General features: G+C 47.4%; 3 protein-coding genes across 3 annotated transcripts; 2 read left to right on the top strand and 1 right to left on the bottom strand.

The window, feature by feature from the left end:
* Positions 1 to 4,077: 4,077 nt before the first annotated feature.
* Positions 4,078 to 6,593, bottom strand: LOC116492438 (cell surface glycoprotein CD200 receptor 1-B-like). Its single transcript, XM_032193230.1, has 3 exons — positions 6,455 to 6,593; positions 5,204 to 5,509; positions 4,078 to 4,442 (listed from the first exon to the last, which is right to left on the bottom strand). Exons 1-3 carry the CDS (start codon positions 6,591 to 6,593, stop codon positions 4,078 to 4,080), a joined length of 810 nt encoding a protein of 269 aa, XP_032049121.1.
* A 2,703-nt stretch (positions 6,594 to 9,296) lies between these two features.
* On the top strand, positions 9,297 to 13,610 carry GTPBP8 (GTP binding protein 8 (putative)). The gene is made up of 7 exons (XM_032193097.1): positions 9,297 to 9,644; positions 9,737 to 9,835; positions 10,315 to 10,445; positions 10,710 to 10,809; positions 11,231 to 11,349; positions 11,775 to 11,899; positions 12,508 to 13,610. The coding sequence occupies exons 1-6, from the start codon at positions 9,297 to 9,299 to the stop codon at positions 11,857 to 11,859; spliced, it is 882 nt and encodes a 293-aa protein (XP_032048988.1). The 3' UTR covers positions 11,860 to 11,899; positions 12,508 to 13,610.
* A 475-nt stretch (positions 13,611 to 14,085) lies between these two features.
* TAF13 (TATA-box binding protein associated factor 13) lies at positions 14,086 to 15,906 on the top strand. Its single transcript, XM_032199059.1, has 4 exons — positions 14,086 to 14,124; positions 14,230 to 14,308; positions 14,392 to 14,489; positions 15,288 to 15,906. The coding sequence occupies exons 1-4, from the start codon at positions 14,098 to 14,100 to the stop codon at positions 15,456 to 15,458; spliced, it is 375 nt and encodes a 124-aa protein (XP_032054950.1). The 5' UTR covers positions 14,086 to 14,097; the 3' UTR covers positions 15,459 to 15,906.
* The last annotated feature ends 395 nt before the right edge of the window (positions 15,907 to 16,301 follow it).

Raw genomic sequence — 16,301 nt, 5'->3', positions numbered from 1 at the left:
CCGGACACTGAAGGTGCTTTGTTACAATATGTAGATGATCTCTTAATAGCTACCGAGACTAAAGGGAGTTGTATTCAATGGACTATAAGTCGTCTTAATTTTCTGGGTTTAAATGGATATCAAGTCTCTTGACAGAAAGTCCAGCTGGCTCAACAAAGTGTGACCTATCTGGGATTTGAAATTTCGGAAGGACAACGAGAACTAGGAACTGAACATAAGGAAGTCATTTGCCAGACTCCAGAACCTCAAATGGTAAAGGAGCTACAAACCTTTTTAGGAATGACAGGTTGGTGTCGCCTTTGGATTTATAATTATGGACTATTGGTAAAGCCTCTATGTGAATTGATAAAGATTAACCAGTCAAAGTTAGTCTGGACTGGAGAAGCACAAAAGTCTTTAAACAACTTAAACAAGAATTGATGATTTTGAAATATCAAGCAATATTGGTAGAACAGGACGACGTGGAAATTGTGATAACTAATATTGTGAATCTAGCCTCTTTTCTTAGTGATGCTCCAGCACAACCTGTGATTCACGATTGTTTAGAAACTCTAGAGACTGTGTATTCCAGCCGACCAGACCTTAAGGAGGAGCCTATGGAAGATGCGGAAGAAACTTGGTTCACGGATGGGAGCAGTTTTGTTACGCAAAGACAACGTAAAGCTGGATATGCTATAACAACTACTCAGCAGGTAATCGAGTCTAAGCCTTTACCCCCTGGAACATCAGCTCAAAAGGCGGAGATAGTTGCTCTCACGGGAGCATTGGAACTGGCAGCGGGAAAAAGGGTAAATATTTGGACAGATTCTAAATATACATTCGGCGTGGTACATGCTCATGGAGCAATTTGGAAAGAACATGGATTGCTGACCGCTCAGTGAAAACACAAAGTATGCTGAAGAAATTTTAAAATTGTTAGAGGCTGTAAAACAACCAGAAAAGGTAGCTATCATGCATTGTCAGGGACACCAAAAGGGGAACACCGATTTTGAAATTGGAAATCGATTGGCAGAGGCTAAGCAGGCAGCTGAAATAACTGAGGTGAAGGCATTGTCTTTGATACCAGACGGTAAAATCCAAACTATGTCCAAATTATACAAAAGAAGACTTAAAATTAATTGAAGATTTGAAAGGTAAAATGAAACCAGATGGATGAGTATATTTAAAAGATAACCACATAGTAATACCCTCTAGTTTGACATGGCCCATAGTTCTTACAGAACACAATAAAACGTATTGGGGAGCTGGCACACTGCATAAGAGCCTGAGTCAGACATTAGTGGGACGATATGATAAAGCAAGTAACTCAACAATGTAGCATTTGGTTACACAATAACCCCAATACCAAGAATAGAATAAAATTTGGAATAATCGGTAAAGGAAATTATTCGGGGCAACAGTGGCAAATTGATTTTTCAGAACTCCCTAGAAAAGGGGGATATCATTATTACTGGTTCTGACTGACACGTTTTCAGGAAGGCCTGAAGCCTTTCCCTGTCGAACAAACAAAGCAAGAGAAGTGGTTAAAGTCTTGTTAAATGAAATAATACCATGCTTTGGGATTCTAGTAGCAATGTCTTCTGATAGAGTTTCACATTTTTGTGCACAAGTGGTAGAACAGATAAGTAAGATTCTAAAGATAGATTGGCAACTGCATACTCCTTGTAGACCACAGGCAAGTGGACAGGTAGAAAAAATGAAGCATTTAATTAAACAATAAATAGCTAAAATTGGATAAGAAGCTAATTTGTCATGGCCTCAATCCCTCCCTTTAGCATTACTTGGAATTAGAGTTAAACCTAGAATAAAAGGGAATTTGAGTCCCTTCAAAATCTTATATGGAAGGCCATAGCAATTTCTATTTAGTGGAGAGGACCTAACACAGTTAGGATCAGAATATTTATATGCTTATACAACTGAACTTCAGAAACAATTAAATAAAGTACATAAATTTGTTTTAGGGACCAGGGCTAGAGGGTTGGATCAACCAATCCACCCCTTTAAGCTCGGGAATTATATATATATAAAGACTTTTTCAGGACAACCCCTACAGGAAAAATGGAAGGAAAGTGGATGGGACCATACCAAGTATTACTGACAACACACACCGCCATTAAGATTAAGAAGCAAGCAGCTTGGATCCACAATTCAAGGGTGAAGAAGGTCCCGGCGAGGATATAGACCACCACTCCAATTGGACCAACAAAATTACAGTTTTCCAGATCCTAATGATTGCAGGAGTGCGGTTCTCGGATTCGGGGTGGGCAACTTGGGATGAGAATTTACACCTGACCTTAATACAAACAATTTCTCAAGTAACTAATAAGACGAACTGTTGGGTATGCACCCATCTGCCACAGCATGGGAATAAGGGTGTATCGTTAATCGGGATTCCCTTGCCTGCAAACTTATCTTGGACTAATTTGTGGGAAAACACATCTTGGGGTCGAAAATATTAAGAAGTTTTGGAACTAGAAGTGAGTAGCTTCATGCCGTTAGAATCCTATTATGTATGTGTACAAAGGTGTAACCCGACTAAGGGTATAGGAAAACAGCATTGTATAAATACGGATACTACTTATGTGGGAAATCAGACATCTTGTAATCGAACAATTGATATTAGTACGACTAGCGGCTGGGCAAATTCAACCAGCTGGACGGTTCCAGAAGGAAAAGGGTGGTATTGGCTATGCAATGATACAGCCCGTAAGGTCTTGCCTGAGAATTGGAAGGGAACTTGCACTCTTGGAGTGGTAGTCCCCAATATGACAGTACATGATGTAGTGCCTCGAGGTTACTTGAGAAATCATATCCGGAGAATCAGATGAAAAATTAACAATACATTGGTAGAGAGACACACCCCTTTTCATAGTTTTGTGTGATGGTTTATCACATAGTTAGGAGTGAGTGAATTGGAAAAGGCAATAGTTAATATTTCTGCAATTATAGAGAAGTTAGAAAACAAAATTCTGTATGCTATAAAGGCTCAACAAGAAGAGATATCTAGTTTATCACAGGTAGTATTACAAAATCGGATGACCCTAGACTTCTTACTGGCCACTCAAGGGGGAGTCTGTACAGTAATAAACACAAGTTGTTGTATGTATGTAGATCAGAGTGGAAGGATCTCTACCGACCTGGAAGAAATATGGAAGCAGACAAGGATCCTACATGAGATCAGTAAAGATGATCTTTCATGGAGTTTTAGTGAAATATGGAATAAGTTAACCTCCTGGTTGCCCAATTTCCAATGGTTGAAACAAGTATTCATTGCTCTAATCGTATTAGTAGTGTTAGGAATATTTGTGTGCATGTTGTTTAGATGCCTGCTTTGTTGTGTTACTGTAAATAATGAAAGTATCTGATGCAAAAGAATTTGCATGGGAAAAGAAAAGGGGGGATTGATTAAGGAGGTATTGGGGAGGCATTGGGGAGGCAAGGACAATCCCCAGACATGGACTGTATATCTCGAAACAAGACACTGGAACTCATGATAAGGAAGCGGCAGATGGACAGAGAAACAAACGTAAGGACTATAAATCTCAAAACTGGACATTGGAATTCATTATAAAGATACAACAAACGGGAGAATTAGCAACAACCACCTCTTGCAATTAAGAAACATGCCAATTCAGCAGATTCCTGACCAAAGGTGAAAAGTACACTGTGAGGAAGACTCGGGGTCTTCCTCCCAAAGACCCCTGCCCACGTCCCAAAGACCCCTGCCCACAATTCTTGGAAGGCTCTGCGCAGGCGCAAGGTGCCAAAAGACTAATTAGCATGAGAAGCGAGGGAAGGCGGGGATAGGTAATGCATATGTATAGGTGCTTGTAGAATATTGATAGATTGATTGTATAAATTCAAGACTGCTTTCCGCTTTAGGTATGCACGATAGGTGGAGAGATCCCCCGTGCATCCAGCGCTGCAATAAAGAATATACCACTTAAAGGAATTCCGGCTTCGATCTTTGAATCACTACGGAAATCTATCTTCCTGACTAAAATTTCACAGAGCACTTTTCAATTCTCACAGCATTTTTATCTTTCCCTGACCCCAACGAATTTCTCCCCAGAAACTTCAGCTCAGCTGCATGGCTCCTGCTGCAATCTTCCTAGGGTCACTGATGCCTGTCATAGTGCTTGAACAGAGGGCTAGGCAGGATTTTGAATGCTGAACACACAAGGGGTGCTTACATGAGGAGCAGTATGTGGACATGGTCTCATTCAGAGTTGCGTGGTACACCTTGCAGGTTACAGTCTTCCTGTTGGTGCTGTGTGCTGTGAACCTGCTGAGCACGGTCACTGTCCCGTTGTCGTGGCTGTCTATTTCAGTCGTGGAGTTGTTCTCTGGGACCCATGAGATCTCAGCAGCCGGCCTCCCCGCCGCTGCCTCGCACACGGGGTTGCTGTGGTTCTCGCAGTACAGGGACAGCCTTGGGGGCACTGCAAAACATCAGGAAGGGGAGACGTGTGGGTTGCTGCAGTTGGCAGAGGCTGTTCTTATTCTTTACCCAAAAGGAACGTCATGAGAAGAGGAGAGTCAGGTTGGAGGTGCCATCCCATCACAGCAATGTGTGCCAAAGTGACATTTATCTTTTTTTTTTTTTTTTTTCTTTCTCATTTTGGACACCTCTCCCACACTGAGGTGAGTTACCACAGCCATGTACCATTAGAGAAGGCGTGGAGGGCCTCAGGAGGTGGAGGTGGGGAATTGCCCAGAATACAGGGCTGAATCAGACTTTTGTCCCGACCAGCCTTCATGCATGTGGCTTAAAATGGATTTGAATGCCAGGCTAGCAGGAGTTGGGGCTGTTCCTCCTGTCTGGGTAACATCCCGTGTTTGATCGAATAGCTCAGTACTCGGAGGTGTTGCCCTGCTGTGTTTTTGTCATATTGAAGTAGCGTGTTAGTGAGTGACTACAGGAAAACAAGATGCACATGCAGACTCCTGTAGTGTACTGAGGCTTGCTTCACACCCATCACTTGTAACTCTGTGGGGGAGAAAGGGGCAGCAGAAGGGAGTTCTGGCAAATGAGGAGAGGGAAGAAACAGAGCTACTAAATGACTGCGTGACCATTTGTGCCACTGAGAAAGCTCCTCTTCTCAGTGCACGCTTCTTCCTGTGCGGGAGGAGAGGAGCTTTGTCTGTCTGGGGCTGGAGGTGGTCCTTTGGAGAAGAGAGAAATGAGGAAGGAGTCCCTTACCTAGCACGGTCAGCTGGTACATCTCGTGGAAATTCCCTTCCTGATTTACCAGTTCGCAGCTGTAATTTCCTTCATCAGCCATTCCCACTTGCTGTATCTCAAGGGCATAAAACTGTTCTGGTTTGAATTCACTTTTCACGCTGTCACTGCAGTTTGTTCTGTTCACCAGGTTCTGATCAGCCCTGAATCCCAAGGTGCAAGGGCCTCCTATCTTGGGGCTTATTTTCCACGTCACCATAGTTGCTCTTGTTCTGTGAGGGCAGGTCATCACAGCGCTGTGACCCGCTTGTGCTGCCATTCTGTTTCCTGGAGGAGACAAAGAAGGAGAAGGATGTGTGAAAAGGTGCCCAAGGATGTCACTCACAGCCTTGGAGTTCTGGCCTGTGCTTCGGAGGGAAATGTCAGCTCTGTTACACTCCAGAGGGAGGTCCTGTCTGTGCCAGCCCAAGAGCTGCATGTCTCCTTTTTTAGACAGAAAGAAATAGCCAAATTCATGGCTGTGTTTGCAAAAGTTGGTCTTTGGTTTTACTCTTTTCTTCTGCAGAGTTCTCCTCCTTAAAGCACTAGATAAACAACATGACTGGGAAGCAGAGCCTGGCTGAGCTGCAGAGCCCACCTGTACGGGAAGATCTCTGGTTGCTTTTCTCTCTACATCACTGCCCGATACAGGAGAAAAATGACTGAAGACACTGACTCTACTTTTGTGCTGGATATGAGCAGCCCTCCTAATAAGGTCAAGCACAAATGGCAAATTTTGTCCTGTTTATATGAACCAATTTCCCTGGTACTAGTGCTGTCAAATGGAACAGTAGAAGAGTCAGTATGACATTTAACTGGAAATAAAACACACGCCTGCTTTCTGTCAGATGAAGAGATCCCTAATCGACTCATGATCTCTGCCCCATAACCACCTGTCTTACTTGATCCCAATAAAAACAAATGTGAATTTTCATAGTTAATGTAGGGTAGGGAGGAGAAAGGTTATTGCTGTATTTTCAGATCCCATTGTCTTTGGGCTTTATCTTTTTAAAGTATTTAGCAGAGTTTGTGAAGAAGAATGAACCTTCCCATTAAATCTTAAACTCTTGCAGGTTATTGCTTCTGCATCAGAAAAGGCCCTTCAGCGCTTTCTAAAGATTCTTTCCCCTAGACTTCTTCCCCCAAAGAAGAATTGAGAAAACATGACTGTGATGCATTCCCCCTTCCTCCTTAGCCCTTAATAGCTGCTTGGTCCCAAAGTGCCGCCAGAACTACCTGTGGCTCCTGTGACTGCAGTGATGGTGAGCAGGACGACGGTGTAAATGGTCTTCCAGATCTCTTCCAAGGCAGCTCTTGCGTGTCTGGATGATGCAGGTCTCCTGCACCATCTTGCTTGCCGTGAGATCCTCATCATCCCCTGCCAGTGATCCTCAGCAGTCAGAGCCACCACTCTTCCTAGGCTCCTGAAGGTTCCTGACTGCAGCTACAAATAGCAAAGAACACTTCTTCATAGCACAGAGCTTCTTCCTGTGCTGAGAACTGGTGAACGCAGAGGAAATGGTATCGATGTGTGCTTTCTGTACACTTCTCTTCTCACAGTAGCACTATGCAAGAAAAACTATGGCAGAACTTGCACAAAGTATAAACTGAGTGATTTTCATGCCTGGTTCTGATCTGACAGTGAGGATTTTATCCAATAATAATAATTAAAAAAAAGTTACCTAACAGCTTAAGATCTTTCCTCTAGGAGATACTGGCAATCCCTCCTTCCCTCCAGGCAGGGAATGTAGGTGGGTAGAATCTTTCTGTGTGATAACACTGCTGTCTTCTACCAGCAAAGGTACCTTCTCTGGATAGAAGATGAACTTCCCAGGAAATTAATGCACTAAACTTAATTTAATCAGAACAGTGTTAGCCTCCCCAGACTGTGAAGCCACGAGGCTGACGTGAGGTGGTGCCTGTTTGCTTGTGCTAGGAGACACAGCAACAGGCACAGCTGGTTTATGCGTTTCTGTGGCTGTGCTGAAATGTGCCCACCTGGAAGGGCCTCCGTTCCCTGGCCAAATGGTTGCAAGGCGTCACTGATCCAGAGAATCACTGGAGGAAGGCAAACATCCCGGCCCCCCTCCAGGTAGTAGGTACAGGTTAACCGAGAAGAGGCAGAGCACCTATTGGGAACACAAAGGTAAAGCTGGGTAAGATCAAAAAGGAAATTAGGCATCCTGTGATTGCAGCTCTTATATTGAGAGAAGCCAGCAGCAGTGACATAATGAAATCCTCGTCTCAGCCGGCTGCTGTCGCTGCAGTTTTCTTTCTGAAACTCACTTTGACGATTTCAGCTATCTTGGTCAATGCAGCTTCAGCTGTGTGGTTTGGAGCTTACATGCAACAAAAGCTTCTCACGTTTAGAGGTGGGTCCGAGACGCAAGCATCACATTTGTCTCTCTGAGACAGAGATCCCTGCAGCACGGGAGGTACTGTAGCTTCAGCCACATCCATCTGGGTAATATAGCTCAGCACTAGATGGTGGAGGCAGCAAGAAGCAGGTGGGAAGGTTGTGTATTAGCAATCTGACTGAGATCAGGTAGGAGGTGTCTGGTGTTTTTGCATTTCTGAAAGCCCAAACTCCGTCTGCCTTTAGAGCTGGAGCCACACAGTGTGGTAATACTGTGATAAGAGCATCACTGCCGTGTCCTGGGCAGCTGCTCTGAGCTTCTGGCTTTGTTGTCTGTCTCCAGCACAGCCCTGGAGCTGGTTTTAAGTGTCCTTCAACCTCAGATTGCTGCCACCTCCTCCTCAGCTCAGAAGACGTCTCCCCAAGGGGCTCTGTGCCTCCAGCAGCAGGCCTTATCCTCCCCTGCTGCCCTCCCAGCCCCATCACTGATGTGCCAGGTGCAGTTTGGTCCCACTTCACCCTCAGGGCTGCCTCCTGCAAGAGGCCGCGCTCTGCTGCTCTCTCATCTCCATCTCCTGGGCAAGGCGGGCAACGGCACCCGCCTGGAGATGCTCCTGCAGCGAGCAGCTGCTGGGTCCCGAACGAAGCCTGCCCTTTTGCTTTTAGGGTTGGTCTGTGTTGCTTTCCAGCCTTACTGCATTTATGAATTATCAAGGACTTTGCCGAGATCCTCACCTGAAATGGTTTCTGGGCGGATCACTAGAGAACATGGCAATCTGAGCAACCATGTCATAGATCTGTGAGGGGCAGGAGCCAACTCTTACAAGGGCAGTCTCGGAGCAGTCTCGGAGTTGTGGCCTGTGCGAGCCATCAGTACCGCTGAATGATGTCGCACGATGGCCTTTGGGTGCCCTGGCCACAAAAACTCCCGTATGCTGAAAAGGGCAGTCCTGAGCTGGTGCCTGGAGACCTACCTGGCTACGGAGGAAAAAGCTGGCAGCAGGCGACCACGGGGAGAACGAACCACGCGGACAAGGTTGTTCCTTCCCACCTGAACACGGTCAGCCTTGCTGAAGGTCTGGGAATGCCACAGCCACACAGAGAGGGACATCTGCACAGTGAGGGCACGTCTGTCACACGGGGTGTGTGCAGGTGAGCGAGGCTTTACGTGGCAGCTCTGTCTGTCTGCGAGCCTTTGGGATGGCCCCACAGGGACTCCCCGTGGGGAATGCCAGCAGCAGTGAGCTGCGTGGGACAAAAATACCTAAAAGCGCCCACTCTGCTTTTTTTTATTATTATTATTTTTATATTTTATTTTTTTTTTTTAAGTTTTTGGCTTAAAAATGTGGAAATCTGCCTACCAGGATGGTTACAAAGCTGATCTCTGGCCAGGGTGGGTTTTCTGGTACCGGCTTCACCGCAGAGTTTAATTAAGCTAGGTTGTTAAATCACCATAAGGCATTAGCGGTGTGCCTAAACTAGTCCTTGCGATGTTTGTTCCTCTGCTTTTTCTCTCCGTACCCACCTGTGATTTACTCGCACCAGGGGGCTGACAGGAGAGAGGCGTGCTCTGCCTGCATACCAATCACGCCTCTATTTCCTAGCGCTGTGCGTGCAGCAGACAGCGGCTGTGGCCTGTCTCCAGCTCAAAGCATTAGAGCTCCACCTTGCTGCAGGAGGAGCAGATGTTAAGGGGACGTAGTGCTGTGCCCTGCCGCCATGCGGCTGCTGCGGGCGGCCCGCGGCCGGGGACGTGGACATGGACCGGGGCATGGACCGGGGCCGGGCCGCCGCCCGCCGCCCCTGGCGGCCCTGTCGCAGGCGCTGCGGCTGGAGCGGAGCCGGCGCTCGGGCTCGGGCTCGGGCTCGGCCCTGGTGTTCCCGCTGCAGGGGCTGGCCCGCTGCCTGCTGCCCGGCGCCGAGGCGGCGGCCCTCGGCCTCTTCCAGCCCGGCCTGGCCGCGCTGCGCAGCGCCGAGCGGCTCTTCGCGGCCGGGCCCGGCCACGCCGTCGGCTACCTCAGCTCCGCCGTGCGCATGGAGCACGCCCCGCCGCCTGCCCTGCCCGAGGTGGGGGACGGGGACCCGGGGGGACGGGGATGGGGCCGGGGTCCCCGCCGGGAGTGCGGGGCGCAGCCTGAGCGCCCGCCCTGCTGCCCCAGGTGTGCTTCATCGGCCGGAGCAACGTGGGCAAGTCGTCGCTGATCCGGGCCCTGTTCGCGCTGTCGCCAGCAGTGGAGGTGCGGGTGTCGAAAACGCCGGTGAGTGCCGCGCTGCCGCCCTCCGCTTGGGCAGGAGCCGCTGCCAAGGCGGGCGAGAAGGGTGGAGGGAGCAAGGGCTGGAGAAACGTGAGGTGACAGGGGAGCGTGCCAGCTCGCAGCCAGCACAGGCTTGGCTTTTGCAAAGTAAAAGGTGAAAAGTGCCCAGCTCTACACCTCGGCCAGGGCTGGCACGTGCAGCAAAGTCTTGCAAGCCAAGCAGTCGTGATGTTAAGCCCTTTGGGAAGCACCGGGCACAGAGATGAGCGTAGGTATTTTGAGCTGGTTATTTTAAGGATAGAGCCATATGGGGTTGCGGAAAGGATAAAACAGCTTAAAGCAGCACTAGCGTTTTTGCAGCATTCTCCGGGGCGTAGGGTATAGTATGGATATACTTTGCAGGGCGTCTCCTGCTCTGCTACTTAAAGCAACTTCTTAACCCTCTGTCTTAAACTTTTCCCTTTTTTAAATCCTCTCCCCAGGGCCACACAAAGAAGATGAATTTCTTCAAAGTCGGGAAGTACTTTACGCTGGTGGATATGCCAGGATATGGCTACCGGGCCCCAGAAGACTTTGTGGAGATGGTGGAGGCCTACCTGCAGAAACGGCAGAAGTAAGGAATGTAACTGCACCTCCATTCAGCAGTGAGAGCTGAACACCCATACGCAGCATCGTGGGGCTGGATGGAGAAATGCAGCAGAGGTGGCTGCTTTCAGGGGTAGTGCAGAAAAAAATGATGGAGGTGCTGCTCCATGCTGACCTCTCAGTTGCCGTGCGTGGCCCAAATCCTACATTACTTGTTCATGCTTACGAATTTGGAAGTAGCACAATGGGATGATATAATGGTGGTGATTAATGTTGCCTGTATTTCTGACAGCTTGAAGAGGACTTTTCTATTAGTTGATGGTGTAGTAGGACTGCAGAAGACAGACCATATTGCAGTAGAGATGCTGGAAGAGTTTGGGATTCCGTATGTGGTAAGTGATGCTTTGTTCTTGAAAAGGTAGAACAAAAACTTGTGTTAGTTTTATGCTAAAGGCAATCTGTGCAGCTGTGTACCCTCTGCCTGAGCTTTTGCAAGTTGTCCCACCTAAGTAGAATACCTTCTACCCCACCTTTGTTGTTAGTTACGTAGGCCTAAAGTATGGCTGGGGGGATTTGAAGGACTCTTTTGTTTGATTTATTAAATGAATGCTTTTTTCAATGCTTAGATCAAGGAATGTGAAAAAGTCCACAGCTTTTATGCAGGCTATGGAAGTGTTTTGGTAAACTCTATTACACAATTTTTCCCAATTAGATAAGACCCGGAGCTTTCAGTCTGCCTTGCAAGATGTTCCAGGATAGCAGCAAAATAATCTCTTTTTCCTGTCTCAATCTTCCGTTTCTTTATCTGTGCAGATGGTGTTAACAAAAATTGACCGGGCTTCCAAGGGACTGTTGTTAAAGAATGTACTGGGGATCCAGGAGTTTGTGAAGGAGAAAACTCAAGGATGCTTTCCTCAGCTATTCCTGGTCAGGTAAAGGTCTTCTTCGTTGCTGCTGTTGGCTTTCAGGTGATGATTTGCACTGGACAAGCTACCTAAAATGGGTCTCTCTGCACTAGGGATGACAATTCCTTGTGCCCCAAGGATGGCAGGTGGGCTGCCTGCACAGGAACATCCCTCTCCTTCTTCCCCATCCTCTACAGCTGAGTTGAGTTCAGCTTTGAAGGCTGCTGAGAAGGGCAGCAGTACCTGTGCTGCCTGGTAGCGGGCTTTGTCACTTTGTTTGGAGCTGTGCTAACAGCAGCAAGCCATAATTGATCACACTGTAGAAGTGCTTGCATCCCCCCAGTGCAGTACAACCTTAAAGTAATTTAATACAGCCAGTGGCTGAGCTTGTTTGTAGTACGTGAAGGTAATGCAGCATCAGGGATTGAATATACGTGTCTTTGTTTCCACAGTTCTGTAGAGTTTTCAGGAATCCACTTGCTAAGGTGTTTTATAGCCCATGTTACTGGAAACCTGCCTACTGTAGAGGACAGCTGAAGACTGGCTCCTGATCTGCTCAGCTCATCCAAAACAAAAGGTACCAAAACTACAGGTCTAAACTTTCATTGTAAATAACACGAAGCACTAAAATTTATTTCTGGATAAATTTGTATAAAATGTTGGATAAATTAATGTTTGTAAGGATAAGTTTTTTCTTTAATAAAGTCATCAGTGCAGGAACTTTGCACTGTGAATTAATCCAGGGTACTTCAGAACTATTTTACAAACCTACGTGATTGTGCAGAGAAAAAAACTCAGAACCTCCAAAGACAAGCTAGGTTTTAATACAGCATTTCCTCTCCCTCCAGGTAAATGTTCAAAAAGCTACCACTGCATACAGAAGCTCTGCGGTAGTTAGGGTACCAGAGGGAGTCTAGTTATGTTATTCAGAAATTGAATGTCTTTGTATCAAAGACAAACTAAAGCTCTAATATTAAGCAGACTGTACTTGCCACATTGAACTGAATGATACCCCAAGGTATATTTCTCTCAGCTGATGTAGCAGAGACTGAAAACTAGCAAGTGGGCACCCTGCCTGCTCTGAGGCTATGTCGAGTGGAGATGGCCAATGCTTTGTGCGGGGCTTTTGGGGAACTGTTTGTGGTTTTTTGCTCTTGTAACCTCTCTGCATTGTGCATTCCATAGGTTCAGCGTTACAGCGTGCCTCGCTTGCATCCAATTGTCCCTGTTCCAGGTGGACGCAGGAAAGGAAACATTTAGTGGGATCTGCCTCTTGGTTGCTGGTGGCTTGAAGCAGTGCAATAGATGAATGACACCTAGGGGGAGCCTCTCCTTCTGCCCATTACCATCAGTCAGCGCTGCGTCTACCTTCTGAGTTAAATCCCGTAGGGAGTTCTGCAGCTGCACTGAGACGAGTTGCCAGAGACAAATCCATTCTCTGCATCTGCCCTACCCTGAAAGCTGGAGCACAATACTGGTGTACCACAGCAGCTGAATGTGGCTATGAACACCTGACTGGGGGGGGACCAGAGCTGGCTGGTTACCAGGTACAGAATCAGCAAGAAGGATTGCCATTAAATAGCAGTAGCTGTATGAGGGAATTCAGACCAATGCTATTAAGTGCCTGTGTTAAACTCTGGCACTCATCTTGTCCAGTCTTAAGATTGCCAACTGTGTGCATGCAGCTCTCAAAGTTACTTACATTCAGTTCTTGGTAAAGCGTAGCTCTATAAACTGCTGAGGGTTAGAAGGTAGGATTTCTAGTATTTTGTTATGTTACAGAATTTATTGTAACGCTCAGATTAGACTGGAATGAAGTAAGGTCTGTTTCCAGTGCATACATAGGAAGTGGCAGTGTGTGAGGGAAGCAGGAGACAGCTGAGTATCTCTAGTTTCCACACCTGAGCAGAGGTCATGCCTGTAGTTCTGTGATATCTTACCTCACAGCAAACCAGCCTGCGGGATGTTTGATCCTAGGGGTAAATACAGTACTATGTAGACAGATGGAATTATGTGCAAATCTTAAAGACCAGTATCTTTCAAAAGCATCAACATAGTCAAGGCTATAATTTTCGAGGCCTCAGCCTTGACTGAGGAGCTTCTAAAAATAAGCCTGTGCAGTTAATGAGTGCGTGTAAAAGAAAGCATATTTCTGGTTTTAGTCTCTCTTCAGAGCAAAATCCTTTACAATGCTAGGAAGTGTTTTATTAACTATTTAAATACATCAAGTGTGTCTGTTAAGTCCGTTTGTAAAAATAAAAAGTGCTTTAAGGTGGCAGCAGACTGAATCAGACCCTATGATCCTTGAGTGTGTGTGTAGGGTTGCTGCGAGGTGTCCTTGGGGGCACCAACATGAAGCTAGGTTGTACGGTTTCTTAGAGCCATACTAGAGTCAGTAGGCAGAGTCCTATCCTGGAAAAAAACAGCCTTTCCTCTGGATGTATTTGGGTTTTCTGCTGTGTTGGCCAAAAGATTCTCATTCAGGAATGCTTAAAATACTGCAAGAACTTCTATTTTGTTCAGCCGTTTGAAGAGAGAACACTCATCAGTTTGTTACATGTAGGAGTCGGTGCCCCTGTGGCAGGTAAGACAGGTAAATGAAACCAAGTCCTCTGCTGGACTTCAGTATTAATCTTGTTAGGCGCATCGCCCTGTGTGTACGGAATGGTGTTTGAGTCCCGTTCCCGTTCCCCTCCGCGCCGCGAGATGGCGGCCGGCGGCGAGGCGGGGCGGGGCGGGGCGGGCGGAGGCGTTGCGGGGCGGTGGCGGGCGGCCATGGCTGACGAGGAGGAGGACGCGCCGGTGAGCGGGGACGGGGCCGGGACTGGGGACGGGTTCGGGCTCGGGTGCGGGGCCCCGTGTGGGGCCCCCCGCGCTGACGGCGCCTCTCCCCCGCGCTGAGCCCAGTTCGAGGAGGACGCGGAGGAGGGCGGCGGAGGCCTGGACGGCGGGCAGGGCCGCAGGAAGCGGCTCTTCTCCAAGGAGCGTGAGTCGGGGCTGCGGCGGGGAGAGGGGAGCGGGGCCGGGGCGAGGCGAGCAGGGCTCACCCCACCCCGCGCCTCCCCGCAGTCAGGTGCATGATGTACGGCTTCGGGGACGACCAGAACCCCTACACCGAGTCCGTGGACATCCTGGAGGACCTGGTCATCGAGTTCATCACGGAGATGGTGAGTCGGCGGCGGGCAGCGCCTCCTCGGGAAGGGCTCAGCCTCCCAAGGGAGAAAGCACTGGTGCTGTGACAGGGAAAAGCCTCAGCTCAGGCTTTCCTCTGCCAAGGTTCAGACAAAATTCATGTGTTTTGCTCCATGGGGGCTTAGAACAGTGCTGAAACCTTTAACTTAATGTTGTAGGGGGAAAAAAATCCACAGCTGGCTTTGCAGCTGACCGTGGCATCGCTGCACACACAGCTGACAAAAAAGGAGGCTCGGCCTCATAGTCTTATCTATTTGGGTTTTCTCAAAGCCTTTACATAGATGGAAAAGCAATTCCATGCAACAAAATAAATGCAGGCTGCTGGGGCCTGGAGCCATTGCTGTTGAAGGTGTTTGGATGCTGTCTGAAAGCTTGTGGTTTAAAAAGGAAATCTTATTGTTTGTAGACCCTCTTTCTCTCAAAAGGTTAGCCCTGCCTGCCCTGCTCGGAATGCCCTAAACTGCCTCCTGGTACAGGTATTGCACCCTGCATGCCAGTTCTGCTTGATGATATTGTTGCTCAAGCACTGTGCAGACCCAGTGCCCCCTACATGTGATCTGGGTTTAGTTTGATGCCATTACTATTACGTATAGAGCTGTATGCACAGTGGGGGTGACAGCACTTAGCAGTTTTGTGACTAGGGACTAGGACAGTGGTACCCAGATCCTGAAATTGCCAGCTTGATTATAGAAGTGCCAGGGAATGAAGTGGCACTGAGTTGAAAAAATGCTCAGGGGCCAGAGGAACGCTGTTTTTCGTCTTGTCTCTTACAGACACACAAGGCCATGTCAATCGGCCGGCAGGGGCGCGTACAGGTGGAGGACATCGTCTTTCTAATCCGCAAGGACCCCCGCAAGTTTGCCAGGGTTAAAGACCTCCTGACCATGAACGAAGAACTGAAACGAGCCAGGAAGGCCTTCGATGAAGCAAACTACGGGTCCTGATCCTGTGCGCAGGCTGCTCTGGGGCATGTCTCAGGCACCTGCTGCCCAGCAGGAAGCAGTGTCGCTTGTTTGGAGGGGTCACTCGGGATGGACACCAGCCCTGAGGGATACCAGCCCTGCCCCTTCGGAGAGGCGTTCAGGCAGCTGAATGTTACCCGACTGGATGTGGTATACGTTTTTGTACTATTCTATCACTTCAAGAAATGAGCTGTAAAGATTCTTTGAAGGGCAAAATTCTGTTTTAAGTAGGACTGTGATGAACCAGACACCTAGAGGGCTAATGATTTATTTTTTTTTCCCATTTTGGTTATCACTAGGTATTCTGTTTATAGGAAATTTAGAAAATGGATTTTGGTTAAGTGGATAAACCAAGTTTTCTAGCCCAAACTCTGATAAGTTCTTGCTGTCTGTTCTGTATATACTCCTTGAATAAAATAGTTTGAGTTTACATGTGCTCATTCTTCATAAAAATTTACAAGGATCACTTCACACTGGGTGCATAATGTGTTTTGGTTTTTTTTTTTTTTTTTTTTTTTTTTTTTTTTTTTTTTTAAAGCACCTAAGTGGTGGCTGTTGGGGCTCTATCCATGTAGACAGCTTTTTTTTTTTTTTTTTTTTTTTTTACCCTAAGTTAAATTAGGAAGCTGAAGCTCTAGCTTTACTTGCACTTAGACATCTTTCTTACCCCTGTTGGACAGGTAAATACAGCAATAAAGCTGCTTAGTCTTTCTTCTGAGATTTTTTTTCTATGTAGTTTCCTGGTGATGCTGATCTTGAGACTTAGGCTTTGGCTTGTAACTGATGGAAAGCACTGACCTCACTGCTTGTTCTAACGTTATTTCA

This window comes from Aythya fuligula, chromosome 1, assembly GCF_009819795.1.
Source record: "Aythya fuligula isolate bAytFul2 chromosome 1, bAytFul2.pri, whole genome shotgun sequence".
Taxonomy (NCBI): domain Eukaryota; kingdom Metazoa; phylum Chordata; class Aves; order Anseriformes; family Anatidae; genus Aythya; species Aythya fuligula.
Note: the sequence above shows the minus strand (reverse complement) of the source record. Positions and strands in the feature narration are given on the sequence as shown.

Bases quoted from the DNA above. Each gene is read 5' to 3' on its own strand.
- GTPBP8 (XM_032193097.1), top strand. From the start codon at position 9,297: ATGCGGCTGCTGCGGGCGGCCCGCGGCCGGGGACGTGGACATGGACCG. The intron at 9,645-9,736 runs GTGGGGGACGGG...CTGCTGCCCCAG, and splicing joins CGCCGCCTGCCCTGCCCGAG to GTGTGCTTCATCGGCCGGAG. The intron at 10,810-11,230 runs GTAAGTGATGCT...TTATCTGTGCAG, and splicing joins AGTTTGGGATTCCGTATGTG to ATGGTGTTAACAAAAATTGA.
- LOC116492438 (XM_032193230.1), bottom strand. From the start codon at position 6,593: ATGAGGATCTCACGGCAAGCAAGATGGTGCAGGAGACCTGCATCATCC. The intron at 5,510-6,454 runs GTTCTGGCGGCA...TGTCTCCTCCAG, and splicing joins AGTCACAGGAGCCACAGGTA to GAAACAGAATGGCAGCACAA. The intron at 4,443-5,203 runs GTAAGGGACTCC...GATGTTTTGCAG, and splicing joins GTACCAGCTGACCGTGCTAG to TGCCCCCAAGGCTGTCCCTG.
- TAF13 (XM_032199059.1), top strand. From the start codon at position 14,098: ATGGCTGACGAGGAGGAGGACGCGCCG. The intron at 14,309-14,391 runs GTGAGTCGGGGC...GCCTCCCCGCAG, and splicing joins GCGGCTCTTCTCCAAGGAGC to TCAGGTGCATGATGTACGGC. The intron at 14,490-15,287 runs GTGAGTCGGCGG...TGTCTCTTACAG, and splicing joins TCGAGTTCATCACGGAGATG to ACACACAAGGCCATGTCAAT.